General features: G+C 35.8%; 1 protein-coding gene across 4 annotated transcripts in view; it reads left to right on the forward strand.

Moving 5' to 3' along the window:
• Positions 1-779: 779 nt before the first annotated feature.
• The window catches only part of LOC133304431 (uncharacterized), an 85,849-nt gene continuing 71,376 nt past the window's right edge, over positions 780-15,252 (forward strand). For 2 of the 4 annotated variants that reach the window (XM_061504466.1, XM_061504467.1), the window contains exons 1-4: positions 780-989; positions 1,923-2,542; positions 2,941-3,101; positions 6,798-6,863. In XM_061504466.1, the coding sequence (XP_061360450.1) occupies positions 2,302-2,542; positions 2,941-3,101; positions 6,798-6,863 (468 nt within the window). In that variant the 5' untranslated portion in view covers positions 780-989; positions 1,923-2,301. Of the gene's footprint in view, positions 990-1,922; positions 2,543-2,940; positions 3,102-6,797; positions 6,864-9,391; positions 9,471-15,252 lie in introns of those variants that run through there. The other 2 variants (XM_061504468.1, XM_061504469.1) reach the window with 2 other exon arrangements.

The raw sequence follows: 15,252 nt of genomic DNA on the forward strand, positions 1-15,252 counted from the left end.
AGAAGTCTAGTACATAAATCACGATCTACGAATATTCAAGCTGATACAATGGTCAAAGAGTTCGCCCAGAAGAAATACTCATTTTCGTGCAATGATGTTTTTGTTTCTAAATAGTGTCCACTGAGGTCATTTTCGTAAAACTCTCACATATTCTCACCAATATTTATCATCAACCAAACACAGTAAAATAAACTAAAATTTCTGATAATATTTTTACCTACCAAATAGCTTTTTCATAACATTACCGAGAAACAGATATTCTAACTTTATTTCTAGTAATCATGATTTCCGAGTAAATAAAAATTTCTTCTCTACCAAATGCCCCTTAATATTTAACACTCATTATATTTTATGTTTGTCATCGCAACTCTTATATTTACAATTCAAATTAAATTTTCAATTTTCCTAGCACGTACATTTTTTTCCTTGTCAACATAAAAGTTAAAGGGAAATACACTTCTCTTCTTGATGGAGAAGTGTATTTTTCATGTTGTGTAAGCTCAAATTCTGTGCTTTTATTTTTTATATTTTCAAAAACTTGTGGACTCTACAAAATTTTCTTTCCCCTGGAAAATTTCAATCTCTCTATGAGAGGAGAGATGTTAAACCCAAAGTTAAAACCACAAAATGGGAGCCTACTAAACACAAATGAAAATAAGCGGCATCTGTAAAAAAAAAAAAAAAAAAAAGAGGTATCAGACTATCTGTGTAGTGTGTACATAAATGTACACTCCAACCTCTGAAGAAATTCTGCGGTGGTGGGTCCCGCACGGACACACGGAGAGATAGAAGAATACAAAAAACGTGCGTGGGGGTAATCGTCCTATAAAAGTTCTAAGGACCGCAACATGACCTCATTTTTCATTGCTTCTCAAACTCTGAAACTGATACTCCTCGCTCTTATCCCTTCCCACAACAAACTCACAGCTTCGCTTAAACTCTAGAATCTTCGGAAACTCGCTCTCGCAGTTACGCCATTGTTGCTCTCGGTAAGAACACTTCCTTCTTAATCTCAGAACTCGATCTTAGGTATCCCTTATAACGCTCGGTGTTTGTGTACAAATGGACTATTTTTTCCCCCCGATCCTTTTCTGCTCTTTCGATGTGTGTAAATCACTATAATCGATGATCGAGTGCTCAAACACCTTGCCTTGTTGAATCTAAACATGTTTTCACCCTCTCTTGACCGACTCCTAATAAGAAATGAATGTCAATTCCTGTGTTTCGGAATTTGACTGCTGCGTGTGCGTAGTGCTGTCGAAATTTGTGTTGATGATATATTTCTTATATGTTGTTGTGATTGATAAACTGTTTTTTTTTTTCTTTCATTCGTGCGTAGCTTTATTCTCTCTTCTGGATCACTAAGTGCTATTGAGCGAAGAACATGTTTATTGTCACCTCACATGCTGACCTTGTTTTGTTATTGTTGTTGTACTGCTTGGTGAACTGTGATTGTTCATGATTTGAAGAGAGGGGAAGGCAGAGTGGATACCATAAGCAATGTTTTGTGCATGTTGCAATTGTTGATTAAGTTTTTGGGGTGAACTTATTTCCTAAAATGGAGAGGATTGGCTTATGGAGCAATGAGAAGTAGGGCACATCTATGTTTCATGTTTCGATAAGTTAATTTATACACTTCAAAATTTTAGCCTTGAAGGCTGTGTAATACATATCCATTCATACAGGTTTAGGTACTTGCTTATGTTTGTCATGTTTTAATGCTGTTTCTCTTAAGGCCTTAACAAGATTCACTTAGAAATTAAAACAATTTCTTGATAAAGAAATGTCTTATATGAATGAAAGTTGTTTATTATGTGTTTGTTTTTTCTACTGTGTGGTGAAAAACATCTGTTTTATTTAGTTGAAGGTTCTGTATCATGTATCAAGTTTTGAAATAATTGACTTTTTTTTTCTTCTGTCAGGCCTATACTGCTCATTTCTTGGACCAGTGCTATTGTGGCTGGATTTGCTGATGAATTCTGCCATGATCCTTATATGCAGAGCTATATTTGTTTTTTAGAGTATTCTTGTAATTCAAACAGTTTCAGATTTGAAAACATTATCTTGTACACCTGTAAACATTTAACATTTTTGTGTTAGTATATCCAATTTGATCGATGTTGATGGTGTCTAATGATTTGTATTGAATTGAGGCTTTCTTTAGATTCTTTTTGTGTTTCCACCTCTAAATATATACTTGAATTCATATGAAATCTTGTAGATTTATATTGGTTATACGTGGAAAAAGGGGAAGAACTGACTTCATCTGAATTCTTGGATACACTTCCTAAGCAGTGAAGAATGGAGACTTTAGCACAACTGGAAGCATTGTGTGAAAAGCTTTATAACTCGCAGGACTCTGTTGAGCGAGCACATGCTGAAAGTACCCTGAAATGCTTTTCCTTAAATGCTGACTACATTTCTCAGTGCCAATATGTTCTGGACAATGCATCCTCTCCGTATGCATTGATGTTGGCTAGTTCGAGCTTGTTGAAGCAAGTGACAGAGCAAAGCCTTCCTTTACAGCTTCGGATTGATATTCGTAATATTCTTGTTTGCTTGCAGATGATTATGACTAGGAGTATTTTTGGGGCTCTATATATTTGGCTTGGGTCTGTGGGCAAAAACATATTATTGGTCTTTTGCCTAAACAGATTTTACTGACTGAGGTTTCAGCATTATTAGTTACATTCTTCAATAATTGTAGTCTATTAGGTATTACATATTTTTGCACGTATTAACCTCTCCGTTCTCGAATTGGTATCAACCTATTTTATGGATCATCCAAGGGAGATTTTAACCTGTTTACATTTCAGGTTGTTTTTAGGAAATTTGGGTTCATAATTTTGGATTGTGTTGCTGTCAATTTTTCTATATTATGGTTGCTTCATTTTCTATTTTCTTTTCTCCCAAATTGATCAAATTGCAATTTTTCTGAAGGAAACTATCTCATAAACTATCTGGCCAGCAAAGGACCTGAATTGGAGCCCTTTGTGCTTGGATCCTTGATCCAACTCTTTTGTCGCATTACAAAGTTTGGCTGGCTTGATGATGAAAGATTCAGGGAGGTTGTTAAAGAGGCAATGAACTTCTTGAGTCAGGTGACATGACATGTTTTTATAACATAGCTACATCCATGTGAATATGACTCTTTGGAAAGCTCATGGCCATTTTGTTTTAGCACATTCCATTTGCTAGATGTTCTAAGTTAAAGGAGTCCATATTTCATACATTAATGGAAATCATATTAGTTCTTAAACAATTTTTTTCCCCTTTCAATGAATAGCTTATGCTTTTGGTTTGATGTTCCTCTATTGCCTCATTAAAAGTAGGGTGAGCTTGAAGCTGTAATAAAGATGCTCCTTTGTGACTGAAAGGTCACGGGCTCAAATTCCCGAAATAGTCTCTTTGCAAATATAGAAGGATAATGCTGTGTACAAGAATTGCCCTCACTCATAACATCAAAGCTGAATGTAAAGTAGCTTTAGGTCAATGCTTTTGAGTCTAGTCGGCTAGGGCATGTGGGGATGGTTAAGAGATTAATACGCATTCATCAACTCTTAATATCTAACCAGTTTTATTTAGGTTTCTCATATTTTTCTTGGAAAATTTTGCTCCCCTTGAAGTATTCTTGGAAGTTGGAAGCACCAGATTCTGTTTTTCCCCCATAGAATTTGCATAATCACTTTTCCGCAAAAAAGTGCAAATTATTTATAATAATTCTGGATTGCTTTAGAAATCTATGGCAGCAGCCAGCATTGAAGGTCAAAGCTTTTGTTTAGTCTGTGATGGTTAATAGGATTAATGGTTAATAGGATTAATGCTAATGACTTGCTATGTATTAGGTAACCCATAGAAAGCACTTTCTCTAGTTGCTTTTGCATTTTCTGGTGGCTTGGGCTTTGTGGTTTAGATATCTGGTCCATTAGAAAGTTGGGTGTATGTCACACTTCAGAGCTTGTTGAGTTTCTCTTCTTTTTTCTTAATAAATTCCACTTTGCGAGAGAGAGAGAGAGAGAGTGAGAGGCTGGCTGATAGGATTTTTATAAGCTGCTTAGGAAAGTTTCAATGGAGAAGTCATAACTGCAAATGCTTTGAAGCACTGATTTCTGCACAACTTGTAAAGCTTGGCCGCTTCAATATTTTTCTAGAGAAAATGGTTTCTACTACAGAATTCAGAAATTCAATATAAAACCCCAGTTTTGTTCAGCTTCTTGTCTTTCTTTTGTATCCAGATTTGTTTTGTTTTGTTTCCTATGCTCGGGATTTTATCATATGACTTACATGTATAAAATATAAAGTTTTGAACCCTTGGATGACTTTCTATAAAATTCCACTTATTCTTCAAAAGAATAAAAAATATTGAGTACTTAAAAATCTGCTAATACTTCAAATTGTTATTTATTAATGATAAAAATTGTGTGTGTTGAAATTATATGGATTTAGGGATTTAGCTTAGATGGAGAAAAAGGGAGAAGATTGAAAAATATTGTATATTGATATGATAATAAAAAAAGCACTCATCCCTATTCATATTAAATTGGGGATTCCTAAAATAAGGAGTCAAATAATTAAATATAAGGAAATTATGAAACCTGTCCTAAGAGATCTTTTAGGATACTCTTAAACTATATGAAGATATAATCTTAATATTATACGATATTCTCTAGATTTTCTAACATTCTCCCTCAAGTTAAAATTTACTAAACTTTAAGCTTGTTGCAAATAAATCGTTAAAAAATATATATATCTAGCCTTCACAAAACATGGTTGGAAAGGCAACTCAAGAATGCCGGAGATGTCTTAGAGTTGAGTATTACTGGAAAGATAACTTAAGAATATTGCTATAATTACCGTTGGCTCAAAGAGTTGGTTGAAATATTGTGTGACCAAGGAAAAAAATGTCTTCGCTAGAATGACCTTCGGCACAAATGTCTTGGCAAATAAGTTTACACAGGAAGAACTTAAAAACTTTCTAAGTTCATCAAGAATAACATTTGGAAGCTACAAATCACGAAAATGTATTAGACCCAACCAAAGCACGAGGAAGACAACCGTCAAGCAAAGCTAACAAACTAAAAAAGGAGGTAAAACTTCACGCTAGGAAGTCGAAAGAGGCAGCTTGGGCTAGCGAGCATCTGGGACAAATGCTGACGGGGCCAGACTCTTAGACAAAATCCAACGGGGCCAATTTGCATCTGGTTAAAAGACTGATGGGGCCATATTGTAACTTGCATGTTTCTTGCCGTTTATGCGAAGCATATCAAACGAGGAAAGACTGTAGGTATGGTGGACGTGCAGTGAAAAAGTGGTGGATGACTACCAATAGACAGTGGCCCTATCCAGTTCAACAGGTGTCGGTTGGAGATCTCGTAGGAAAGAAAAATATAATGATATTGCTTTGGTACGGTATTCAAATTATAGGGATTTAGTTCTAGATGGAGAAAACACGAGAAGACTGAATTGTATATTGAGGTGATATGAAGTGATCGATGTGATATAAAAGACAAAGCATTAATCTCTATTCACACTAAATGGGAGACTCCTAAAAAAGGAAACAAATCATGAAATATAAGGAAAAAGGGAAACTAAACCCTAAGAGATCCTCTAGGATATTCTAAACTATATTAAGATATAATCTTAATAATATACGATATCCTTTAGATATTTTAACAATGTGCTTACTTTTTTTTTTTTGGAATAACAAAAGAAATTTATTGAGACTAAGACAAGAATGTTAACCCGGGAAAGTAGGATAAGAAATCTTCCTTGTAAAAGAGAAAATATAAAGTAAACTTGAAGGAACAACAGACATTAATGGAGTAAAGTTATCCAATCCCTCAACATATTCGTAAGGATGCCCCTTTAAAAAGGTCATGTGCTTTATTCCATAGGGAATCCAAATGCCTAATCTTATCCCAAAGCAACTGCTGGTCTGAAGAGATATTCTAAAAAATGTAAGAGTTCCACTCCAGCCAAATGCACGAAAGTTTAGCAAATATGACACATTGCTACATTACTTAAGCTTCTTTTCTTCTACCAAAATCATGGAAACTGGTTAGGGAAAAACTGATCCAAGTACTTGGGACACACCCAACATTCTCCCAAAAAGCCAAACAAAGAATTCCATAAAGGCCAACATTCTCTACATGAATTTTTAATATTCAGAACTTCATATTGTGATTTGGCTAAGATGTGCTTAGTTTTTTTTTGGAATGTGATTTTGTTTCTTTTGGATATCTGTCTCTTATTTCTCTTTCATGTCCCTTTTGTTTCCTTTATGAGGATATCGTGTTCTCCCTTATTTTTTTTTCCTTGTCTTCAATGTGTTCTGAAACAAAAATGAAGTCCTTCTTCTGTAATTTATTTTCTGAGTCTTATTATAATGAAGGATTTTGATGGTCTGATCTTGAAATGAAAAGTTTAGGGGGATTTGATATTATACCTTGTTTTATAACAAAAATATTTATGTTTTAATCTTATTTATATTATTGTTCTTTTACGAATATTTTTTAATTGGGAGTTTGAAAACCCATTAGGAGTTAGGAATAGGGTATGATTGTCATAAGCTAGTTTTGTTAATTGCCACCATGCTGGAACGTTTATCCAATCTTGGACATATATTTGCAAGTTTCTTCTTTGTAGCTGCCCTATTGCGATTTAGCATTTTATGGCCTTTTTATTCAATATTTTGTTTTTGCTTTGTTTTTTTTTTTGGCCCATTTTTGCTTCTTTTCTTTCTGTATTACCCTTCGAATTGCATTGAAATTTTAATCTTACAAAGAGAATGCTTTCAGCAGGCACAATATCATTATTCTATAGGTTTGAAGATATTGAATCAGCTTGTTTCCGAGATAAATCAGGTTAGAGTCGATATCTTATGTTTCACAATACCTGCCTCATGCACCCTCTGTTTTGCACTTTCTAGCTCTGTATTTTTATTTTGTGATGCTTTTCATTGCTATTGATTTATTGTTATTAGTTTTGCCTTAGATTATTAATGATTGTGTCTTTAAGCTATAACTTTTCAGTATTAATGATGAGTATGTCTTGAGTTGATTATGTTTTGAGATTTATGCATCTATGATGTGCATATGCTATATTCAGTGTGGTCACTACCCTGCGGTCTGGTACATGATACATCATTTTTGTGTTGCCTGCCCTGTGTTGCTATCCAATATTAACTGCTTTGTATGGGATTCACCGAGATAGGGTATCAAAATGGTCATGGTTGTTAAAGTTGTGTAGGTCAATTTTTTTCCTCTGACTTTTTACTCTATAGCAATCCAAATCGCAAATAAATTGTCCAGAGCTGAGATCATTTAGGTTTGTAGTGGAAACTTGTAAAATCAGTGGGATTGGACGATTTCTCCGTTTTTGCGATTTGGGGAAAAAACCGAGATTCTTAGGTAGGTGAGTGTGAGAGAGAAGAGGGAAGTCGTTTGCAGTTGTTGTCAGAGACTACATGCACGGAGAGGTCAATCACTTGCAAGCAAATTTTGGTCATCGGAAGAGTGAGACAGAAAAAGAAAGCATCTTCCCTTGAAGAGAGAGAAAGAGTTGTTTTCCACTTTGGAATAACATGTCAACATTTCAAATCTATCCCTTTACACTTTTGTTTTACTTATTCACATTTACAAATTTTGGATTTCGGTCATTTTCATTTTTTTTATTTGAATTAGCAGAATACTTTTTTTTATATTATTAATAAAAATTGATTGTTAAATTTAATAATGATTTGAAGTTGCCTTTTTATATTTAAGTTCTTTTGTCGATTTTATATTTGGAATCTATTATAATTGAAATCGTAATTCAACTGTTAATACCGTTAAAATTCCACAATTTATTATCTTGTCACCCCTTTTGGATCTTTGGTAAGATTTTAATTTTGACAACCATGAAAATGATATCAATTACCGATATTAGCCTCATATTACCGTTATATGGTTAGTACCAATAAAAAATTTAGGTTGATCTTACTTGTAACCTACCATCCACCTACTCTCCTTTGGTAACTGGGGGCAAATGCTATAAAGCAAACATTATGCATTTGAGAGTGATGATATGACAATTGTTGTGAATAATCGAAATTATTGTATTTTTGTTTTACTAATTTTTTTGGCTTTATTCCCTTTGGTCCATTAGGCCAGTTAGTTTTAATAAATAGTTTAACACTTGTACATGTTTTTCTACGAATTAATATTATTCATTTGCTTTCTATCAAGTTGGCATTGGAGCTCTGATTTGCTTTCTATCAAGTTGGCATTGGAGCTCTGATTTGCTTCCGCAAAACCCTAAGCCTACTTTCTGTCTCAGTTGTTGCCTCCTGTGTAAGATTGTTCTTCACCTTTAGTGCGTTTAGTAGTCGTGCTTCCCTTGCCTTTGCTCTTGTTTCGTTGAAAATTTTTCCGGTGACCATTCCTACTGAAACCTACCCCAACATACTCAAAAAGGGCCGATCTGTCCAACGCTGTAAGACCCACCTCGAATGGAGCATCCATGCTCTTGCACGCGCCGTCTTTTCTCTCTGCGCAGAGACATCACTTGCCACCTTCTGCCAGTGCATATGACCTTTTATGATGGTCGTTCACTGTTGACCAAGCATAGAAGGGGTCGCCCAACCCTCCTCTTCTCAGATCTTCTCTTGCTTCGTGCAACGGACATCATTTGGGTTGTGGGTTTGTGATCTCACGCATGATGTTTTTTTTTTGGCCAAGATCTGACCTTTTTTTTGTCAAGATCTGAGCTTTTTGGTTCTCTTTGATTTTCGTTCCATAGATTTGGTCTTTCCATCGTTGTTAGGGGTTATGGAGACTTCGTTAGTAATTACCACTCTTTTTTTGTGCTGCCCTTTTCCTTTTATCATCAGTGGAACATTGGTGCACACACTTTAAGGGGTTTGGACACACTAAGACATGTGTTTTCTTCTTTATGGAAAGCAAAAAGTTATAGAGAAACTTGGTAAGGCATCCTTATATGTGAGTATTTGGCGAGGAGAGTTGTAGCAACTTAAGACCATTTCTAATACCCCTGGTAAGCCTCCTGACACTTGTTTTTTGGCTATGTCTGGTACGAGCACACAATACATCTCTTCTTGCTTCTTGCACTAACTTCAAAAATTTATGGATTATGGATTTTGGTGAAACTAATCATATGACTTGTCTAGCTAAGCTGTTTCTGTCACCTTATTGTTGGTATCCATACTATAGTCATAGTTGATGGATCCTACAAATCAATTGTGGGCTCCGATGACATTCAAATTCAATCCTCCTTGGTTTTAAAAGATGTTCTTCATGTTCCTTAACACTCCATCAATCTCATCTCCACTTATAAGTTTGTAACTGATTTGAATTGTTCAATCACCTTTTTTTCTACATATTGTGTTATTCAGGATCTCACCACAGGGAGGATAATTGGAGTTGTTAAGGAGCACGATGAGTTGTACTATCTCATTCCAGAGCATGCTACAAGTGATTCCAATAATCAATTACTGATGACTTGACACTTGTTAACTCCAATATCTCTGATTTGGCTTCATCACAAGCGTTTGGGGCACTCATCATTTAGCATAGTGAAATGAATATTTCCTTTGTTTTTGCAGACTCTTTCTATTGTGATGTTTGTGAGCTAGCAAAACACCATTGTGTGTCTTTTCCTTCAAGTGCAATCAATAGTATTAAACCCTTTGCTTTTTTTTTCATTCTTATGTTTGGTGCTTTGGTAAAAGTACTAGATTTGTTTCTTTTTAAGTAAGTCTTATTCATTATATGACCTTTTTCTTTCCCTCTATTCTAGTTACGCAGAGTCTTCAATCTCGGGTCTTTAGATGTGTTGCCTTTGTCCATATTCATAAATAGTACAAGAGAAAATTGGATCGCCGAGCTCTTCAGTGTGTCTTCCTTGATTATTCTTTCGAGAAAACAAGGGTAAAAATGTTATCATCCTCCTAGTTGTAAGTTCTGTCACTATAGATGCCACTTTTCATGAATACGAGTCCTTCTTCACTCGTCCTCATCTTCAGGGAGGAGCGGTCCAAAAGCTTCGTCCTTTTTCTGTGAGACTGAGTTTCACTTTCCTTCATCTAAACCTCTTGAGTTAGACTTTATTGAATCTGCCCCAGGTATTACTCCACATGATAATGAGGATGAAGACTTAGTTAATGAGAGGTGGAGGCTGGTAGTTCATTTGATACTTTATCTGAGATGGCCCTCATCTATGTAGAAAAGGCTAATCTACAAAAGGATGGGACACTGGAATTATTGTATCGGAGGAAGAAAAACCCATACTGCTACCATTGGTAAGTATTGAGTGCTTTATTGCTTATGTTCCTGAGCCTAATATTATAATCCCGATGAATTTCCCATTATTTTAAAGCAAGGGTAAAGGTCTTTTATCCAACACCCTGTATATCATTTTGTTTCTTATGAGAATCTTTCGGTGCAGTATAAATTTTTTATTTCAGCACTTGATTCCATTTTAATCCCAACATCAGCACACAAAGCATTGAATAATGAGAATCGGGTGCAAGCCATGCATGATGAGATGAATGCCTCGGAAAAAAATAAAGCATGAGAAGTTATTGATAGGCCAAGCAAAAATAAAGAAGTGGGTTGCAGATGAGTTTATACTATGAAATATATTTTGATGGTACTCTTGACAAGTATAAGGCTTGATTAGTAGCCAATGGTTACACATAGACTTATGACATTGATTATGAGGAAACATTTGCTTCGGTGATCAAAATGAATATCATGAGAGTTCTATGGTCCCTTGCTTTTCATTTTGATTTGGGACTTGAACCAAATTGATGTGAAGAATGTCTTCCTTAATGACAAGCTAGAAGAAGTTTATATAGAGATCCCACTGGGATTTGACTCCACAAATGGAGAAAACAAAGTTTGCAGGTTGAAGAAATCCCTGTATAGATTAAAGCAATTTCCATGTGCTTGGTTTGGAAGATTTACTAGGGTTATGATATCATTGGGATGCTAGTAGAGTCAAGGAGATCACACTCTCTTCTCTAAACACTCTGATAGGAACCTCCAAGTAAAGTACATAATTAACAACAAATTATAGAGAAATATTTGGCTTGAATAGTTAGATTTTATATATCCATGGAAATCAAGACACAATACACCTAAACGGCAGTGAAACAGAGACTCTATTACAGCTAAAGGGAAATTACAATGAACTGGAAAAAGCACTAATAGTAAAGGAAATAACAATAAAGGATAATGTGAGACAATTGGAGAGGCCTCACTCTCTCCCAATTTCAACCCAAGTCCAAAATTCAAGATGCTCTCACACTTCACATTCCTCTCTATTTATTATCCATATCCACTTCTAGAATATTCTTTGCTAACTAACCAATTTGCTGAGTCAGCATTGAGAGATAGGAATATGCTATAACGCTTCCTACAATATTCTTTTAGAATTGGTGTTATATCAATACTTCCCCCCCATAACAATCACTTTGTCCTCAAGGTAATGATCATTTTGCAGGGTCCCATTGCTTGAAATGTATTGACCAGTTAACACATAAGGCTATATAACGTCCACCGGGATCCCATTGCTCATCTTCAATGCCTATATTCATGATGTAACTTACATAAATTGGAAGAACTAAAGAATAAGATTTGTTATCAAAAAAAAAAAAAAGAATAAGATTCACACAAGTGAAATAATGGCATTGTTCTTGGCAGCCCTTTCCCCATGACAGTTCGTGGCAGTATACAACCAAAATTTCTTGTCGTATGCTTCAAGTAAGAATGGAAGGTAAGAGTCATAAACTCCACCCCTGTGCTTGGCCACATTTAAAAAACCCTTGAAAACCAATCATTCACACTTCTTTGAGGCATTTTATTGAACACCTTCTGAGCTATAACCATTTCCCTATATGACACTTGCATCAATAAAGCCCCCAAAACAAAACAGGATGCATCATCTAGAATATAACAAACCCAAAAGCTAAGATGAGCATAATAAAAAAAAAACAAATCGATACACTATTGACCTGTTACCCAAAGCTTGACCTAATAACGTGTACAAATCCAAACCTTGCTGGTGACCCTTTCATGTTAACATAGGTAGTGCTCCTGTAAAATCTCTTCAATCGATCCATATTTTCTTGTTTTGTGACAAGCTTACAACCTTGAAACTTGAAACTAACTGACTTGGAACATGTTATATCAATTTCAATCATCCGATCCTATCTTCAAATCACGATGCATCAACCATGAGGAGCGAGAACTTGGGGGTAATCCGAAGAGGTAACCTATTGTGTCTCTTCTCCATCAGGTCCGAGGTATCTTGAATGAAAGGGCAAGTGACGATTAGCTGTGCTAGACTGGGGCATGATGAGGTGTTGGGTCTTCGGAGGAAACTCTCAATGAATGACGTTGTAAGCCAAGCAATTTTACTAACCTTTGATGGGAAATATATTGAGATATGGGTCTCACTAAGTCACTCAGCACCCTGGGCCTATAAGCTCATTCCTCTAGTAAAACCCAAACAGAAACATGACTAGCCAGTTTGGTAACAATTCGGGTCGCTTCAGTAACATTGCTCAATTGGTGTGATTCATTCCCTAACCAAGATGGTTGCTTCTGTCGTTTGGGAAACCACCATTACTGTTGAATCGTCATGACCCATTCTCGCCTCTTTTTCCTCCGCTTTTTGCTATGCAGCTTTGTCTTCCCCTTGATGGCGTCGCTATTACGCACATCATCACATGTTGCCATTGAGTCTAAAATTTTTTCCAGCTCCATCATTGACATAACGTTTGTATCTTTATTTTTCTCGTTCTCTATTGCAAGACATTTTGGCGGCCGCTTCTTTGCATATTTTCGACTTAACTCCTTGCCATGAAAGGCTGCATGTGGTGGATCCATGGGTGATGGTGGTTTAGCCACCACCTTCGATGATTGTGGCTTCTTCGTTCCAACTTTGTCTTCCGCAGTCTCTGTTTTCTTCTCTTCTACCCAATTTATTTTCATCTTCTTTTCTAAATTTGGACTCCTCGTCTCTGCCTCTGAAGTCATAGTTGTTTTAATTTGTTCATACTCTGATCCGGCGTCATTGTTGCCTTGCTAACAGTTATGCAAGTATACGCGCAAGTATACCTGACAACAAGTAATATAGGGCGTATTTGAGACCTTAATATCGTTCTCACAAGGATCTTTGGCCTTTTTTTAACTTGACTAAAAATTGCAATAGCTAAAACTGAGTTTAATCTAAAAAGTGAGTAAAAATAAAAACAAAGTAATCACAAGACTGATTTAAAATATTACTGACTAGTGACTCTATTTTTTTAGTATTTTCAGAATTGATTTCTTGAACTAAAGGGTGAAAAATGGAAGGAAAAACAGTTTGGGTATCTGATGTAAAAAGTTTTTTTTTATAGAGAAATTGTAAACAGAACTATGATTGAAATATTAAAAATCAAAGGGCAAGAAATCTGAGTTGGTGAAAAATAGGTTGTAAAAACAGGTTGAGCTTCGGTTACCTTCCCCAACAGCAATAAAATGACGGTCAATTAAAGTTTATTAAAATTCAATTCCCAGTTAACGGATCACTTCTTGTTGATTTTAATCTCTTAAAATCATTTTATCCTCAACACTCATTTTCACATCTCTGTGCTAAAGGAAGCTAGGACTCATACATTACAAGTTCAAAATTACATGGTGGCTGTCCTCATCTCTGAGTAACAGCCCTTGAATGTTCTCACACTCAAGTCCATGTGCTTAACACATTTCCAGAATTAGTCACCTCTCAATGACTACTTCCTAACATAATATCTACCATCAGGCCTCAACGACAAAATATTTAGTTAAAAGCACAGTATTAAACAACTGAGAATCAAAGTTTAACAAAAATAATTAACAAACATTCATTACTGTGGTTCGGGTAACCTACACCCAACCTCGAAAGGTATAGCTCCTCCCCATAAGGGTTGAACTACAAACAGCAAACGAATTCAAACGTACAGAAACTTAGCTTGCAAAAAAATAAAAATACAGCACGAGTCCTAATAACCGGATTATCCTCAGTGCTGTACTGACAGGTTTAGGTCCAAATAAAAATTCATTACAGTACCAAAAAATTAAAACTAAAATTGAAATGAAGAAGAAGAAATACAGTAAACCAAAAGAGACGAAGCAAAAGAAAATTACAGAAGAGGAGAGCCCCCTCCACAAAAATCTCTCGCTCCTTTATACTCGGTCTCACACGCATGGATTTCACGCCTTCTCTTCTCAACGAGCTTCCACGCGCTCGTCCCACCAACATTCCTCAAGCGCTCCACGTCACGATTCTGTTATGGTAAAGCTTCTAGAAATAAAGTTTTGTGAACAGCTTACAAGAAAAGGGGTTTTTGTGGTTGGTTCTGTGAAATGGGTTCGGTGGTTCTGTGTGGAGTTGTGGCTGTTTGAGATGGTGAGATGAAGTTTTGGGAGCTAGGTCACGATTTGGTATTTTTTTTGTGACTGAGTGTTTAGGGTTTGCGTGGTCAAGAGTGGGTAGAAATCTGAAGACTTGAACTTTTGCTTTGGACACAACTTACTCGCGGTTCTCTTCTCAGCTTGCTTTTCCTCTTTTCATTTTGAATTGGGCTTGGTTGGTTTAAACATCAGCCCATTTGCCTTGTGTCTCTTTTTTTTTCAGTTTGGGCTTATCTCTTTTGAACTCACAGCCCATTCTTCCACTTCTTTTTACCTGAAACACACTAACAATCAATTAATTTTCTTACACCACCGAATTTTCAACTCATTGTCACTGGAATTTAAATATTAACCAAAAAGTACTCTTCTTCTTCACATTTTTTTATCAATAACCATGTGTTCTAAGTCATATTTCATGGACTTATCCGTCATCATCCTCTAAGCATACGTCAGGCTGAAATTCCTTGAAGAAAGCTTTTAAAAATGTCCACCAACTAGCTTTTAGGTTATGCCAGATCCAGAATCGGTACTAGATTCGAGCTTGACCGGGGAACGCCTTTCTAGCTTCCGATGACTTTTTAGTATCCGGAATTCCCTTTGCCTTGAAGTATTACTGAACTCGAATCAACCATCCCCAAGCTTCTTCTCACCCAGAAAACGTAGGAATCTTAATTTTATAAAATTGATTTCTCATTTTTTTTTCTTTCCTGATTGGTGTGGTTCACAGCTATCCGGATTGGATAGCTCTGATACCAATTTGATAGGAATCTCCAAGTCAATTACAAAATTAAAAACAATTTATAGAGAAATATTT

This window comes from Gastrolobium bilobum, unplaced genomic scaffold (genome assembly GCF_033153095.1).
Source record: "Gastrolobium bilobum isolate Gb01-03AN ecotype WA unplaced genomic scaffold, APGP_CSIRO_Gbil_v1 utg14467, whole genome shotgun sequence".
Classification (NCBI taxonomy): Eukaryota; Viridiplantae; Streptophyta; class Magnoliopsida; order Fabales; family Fabaceae; genus Gastrolobium; species Gastrolobium bilobum.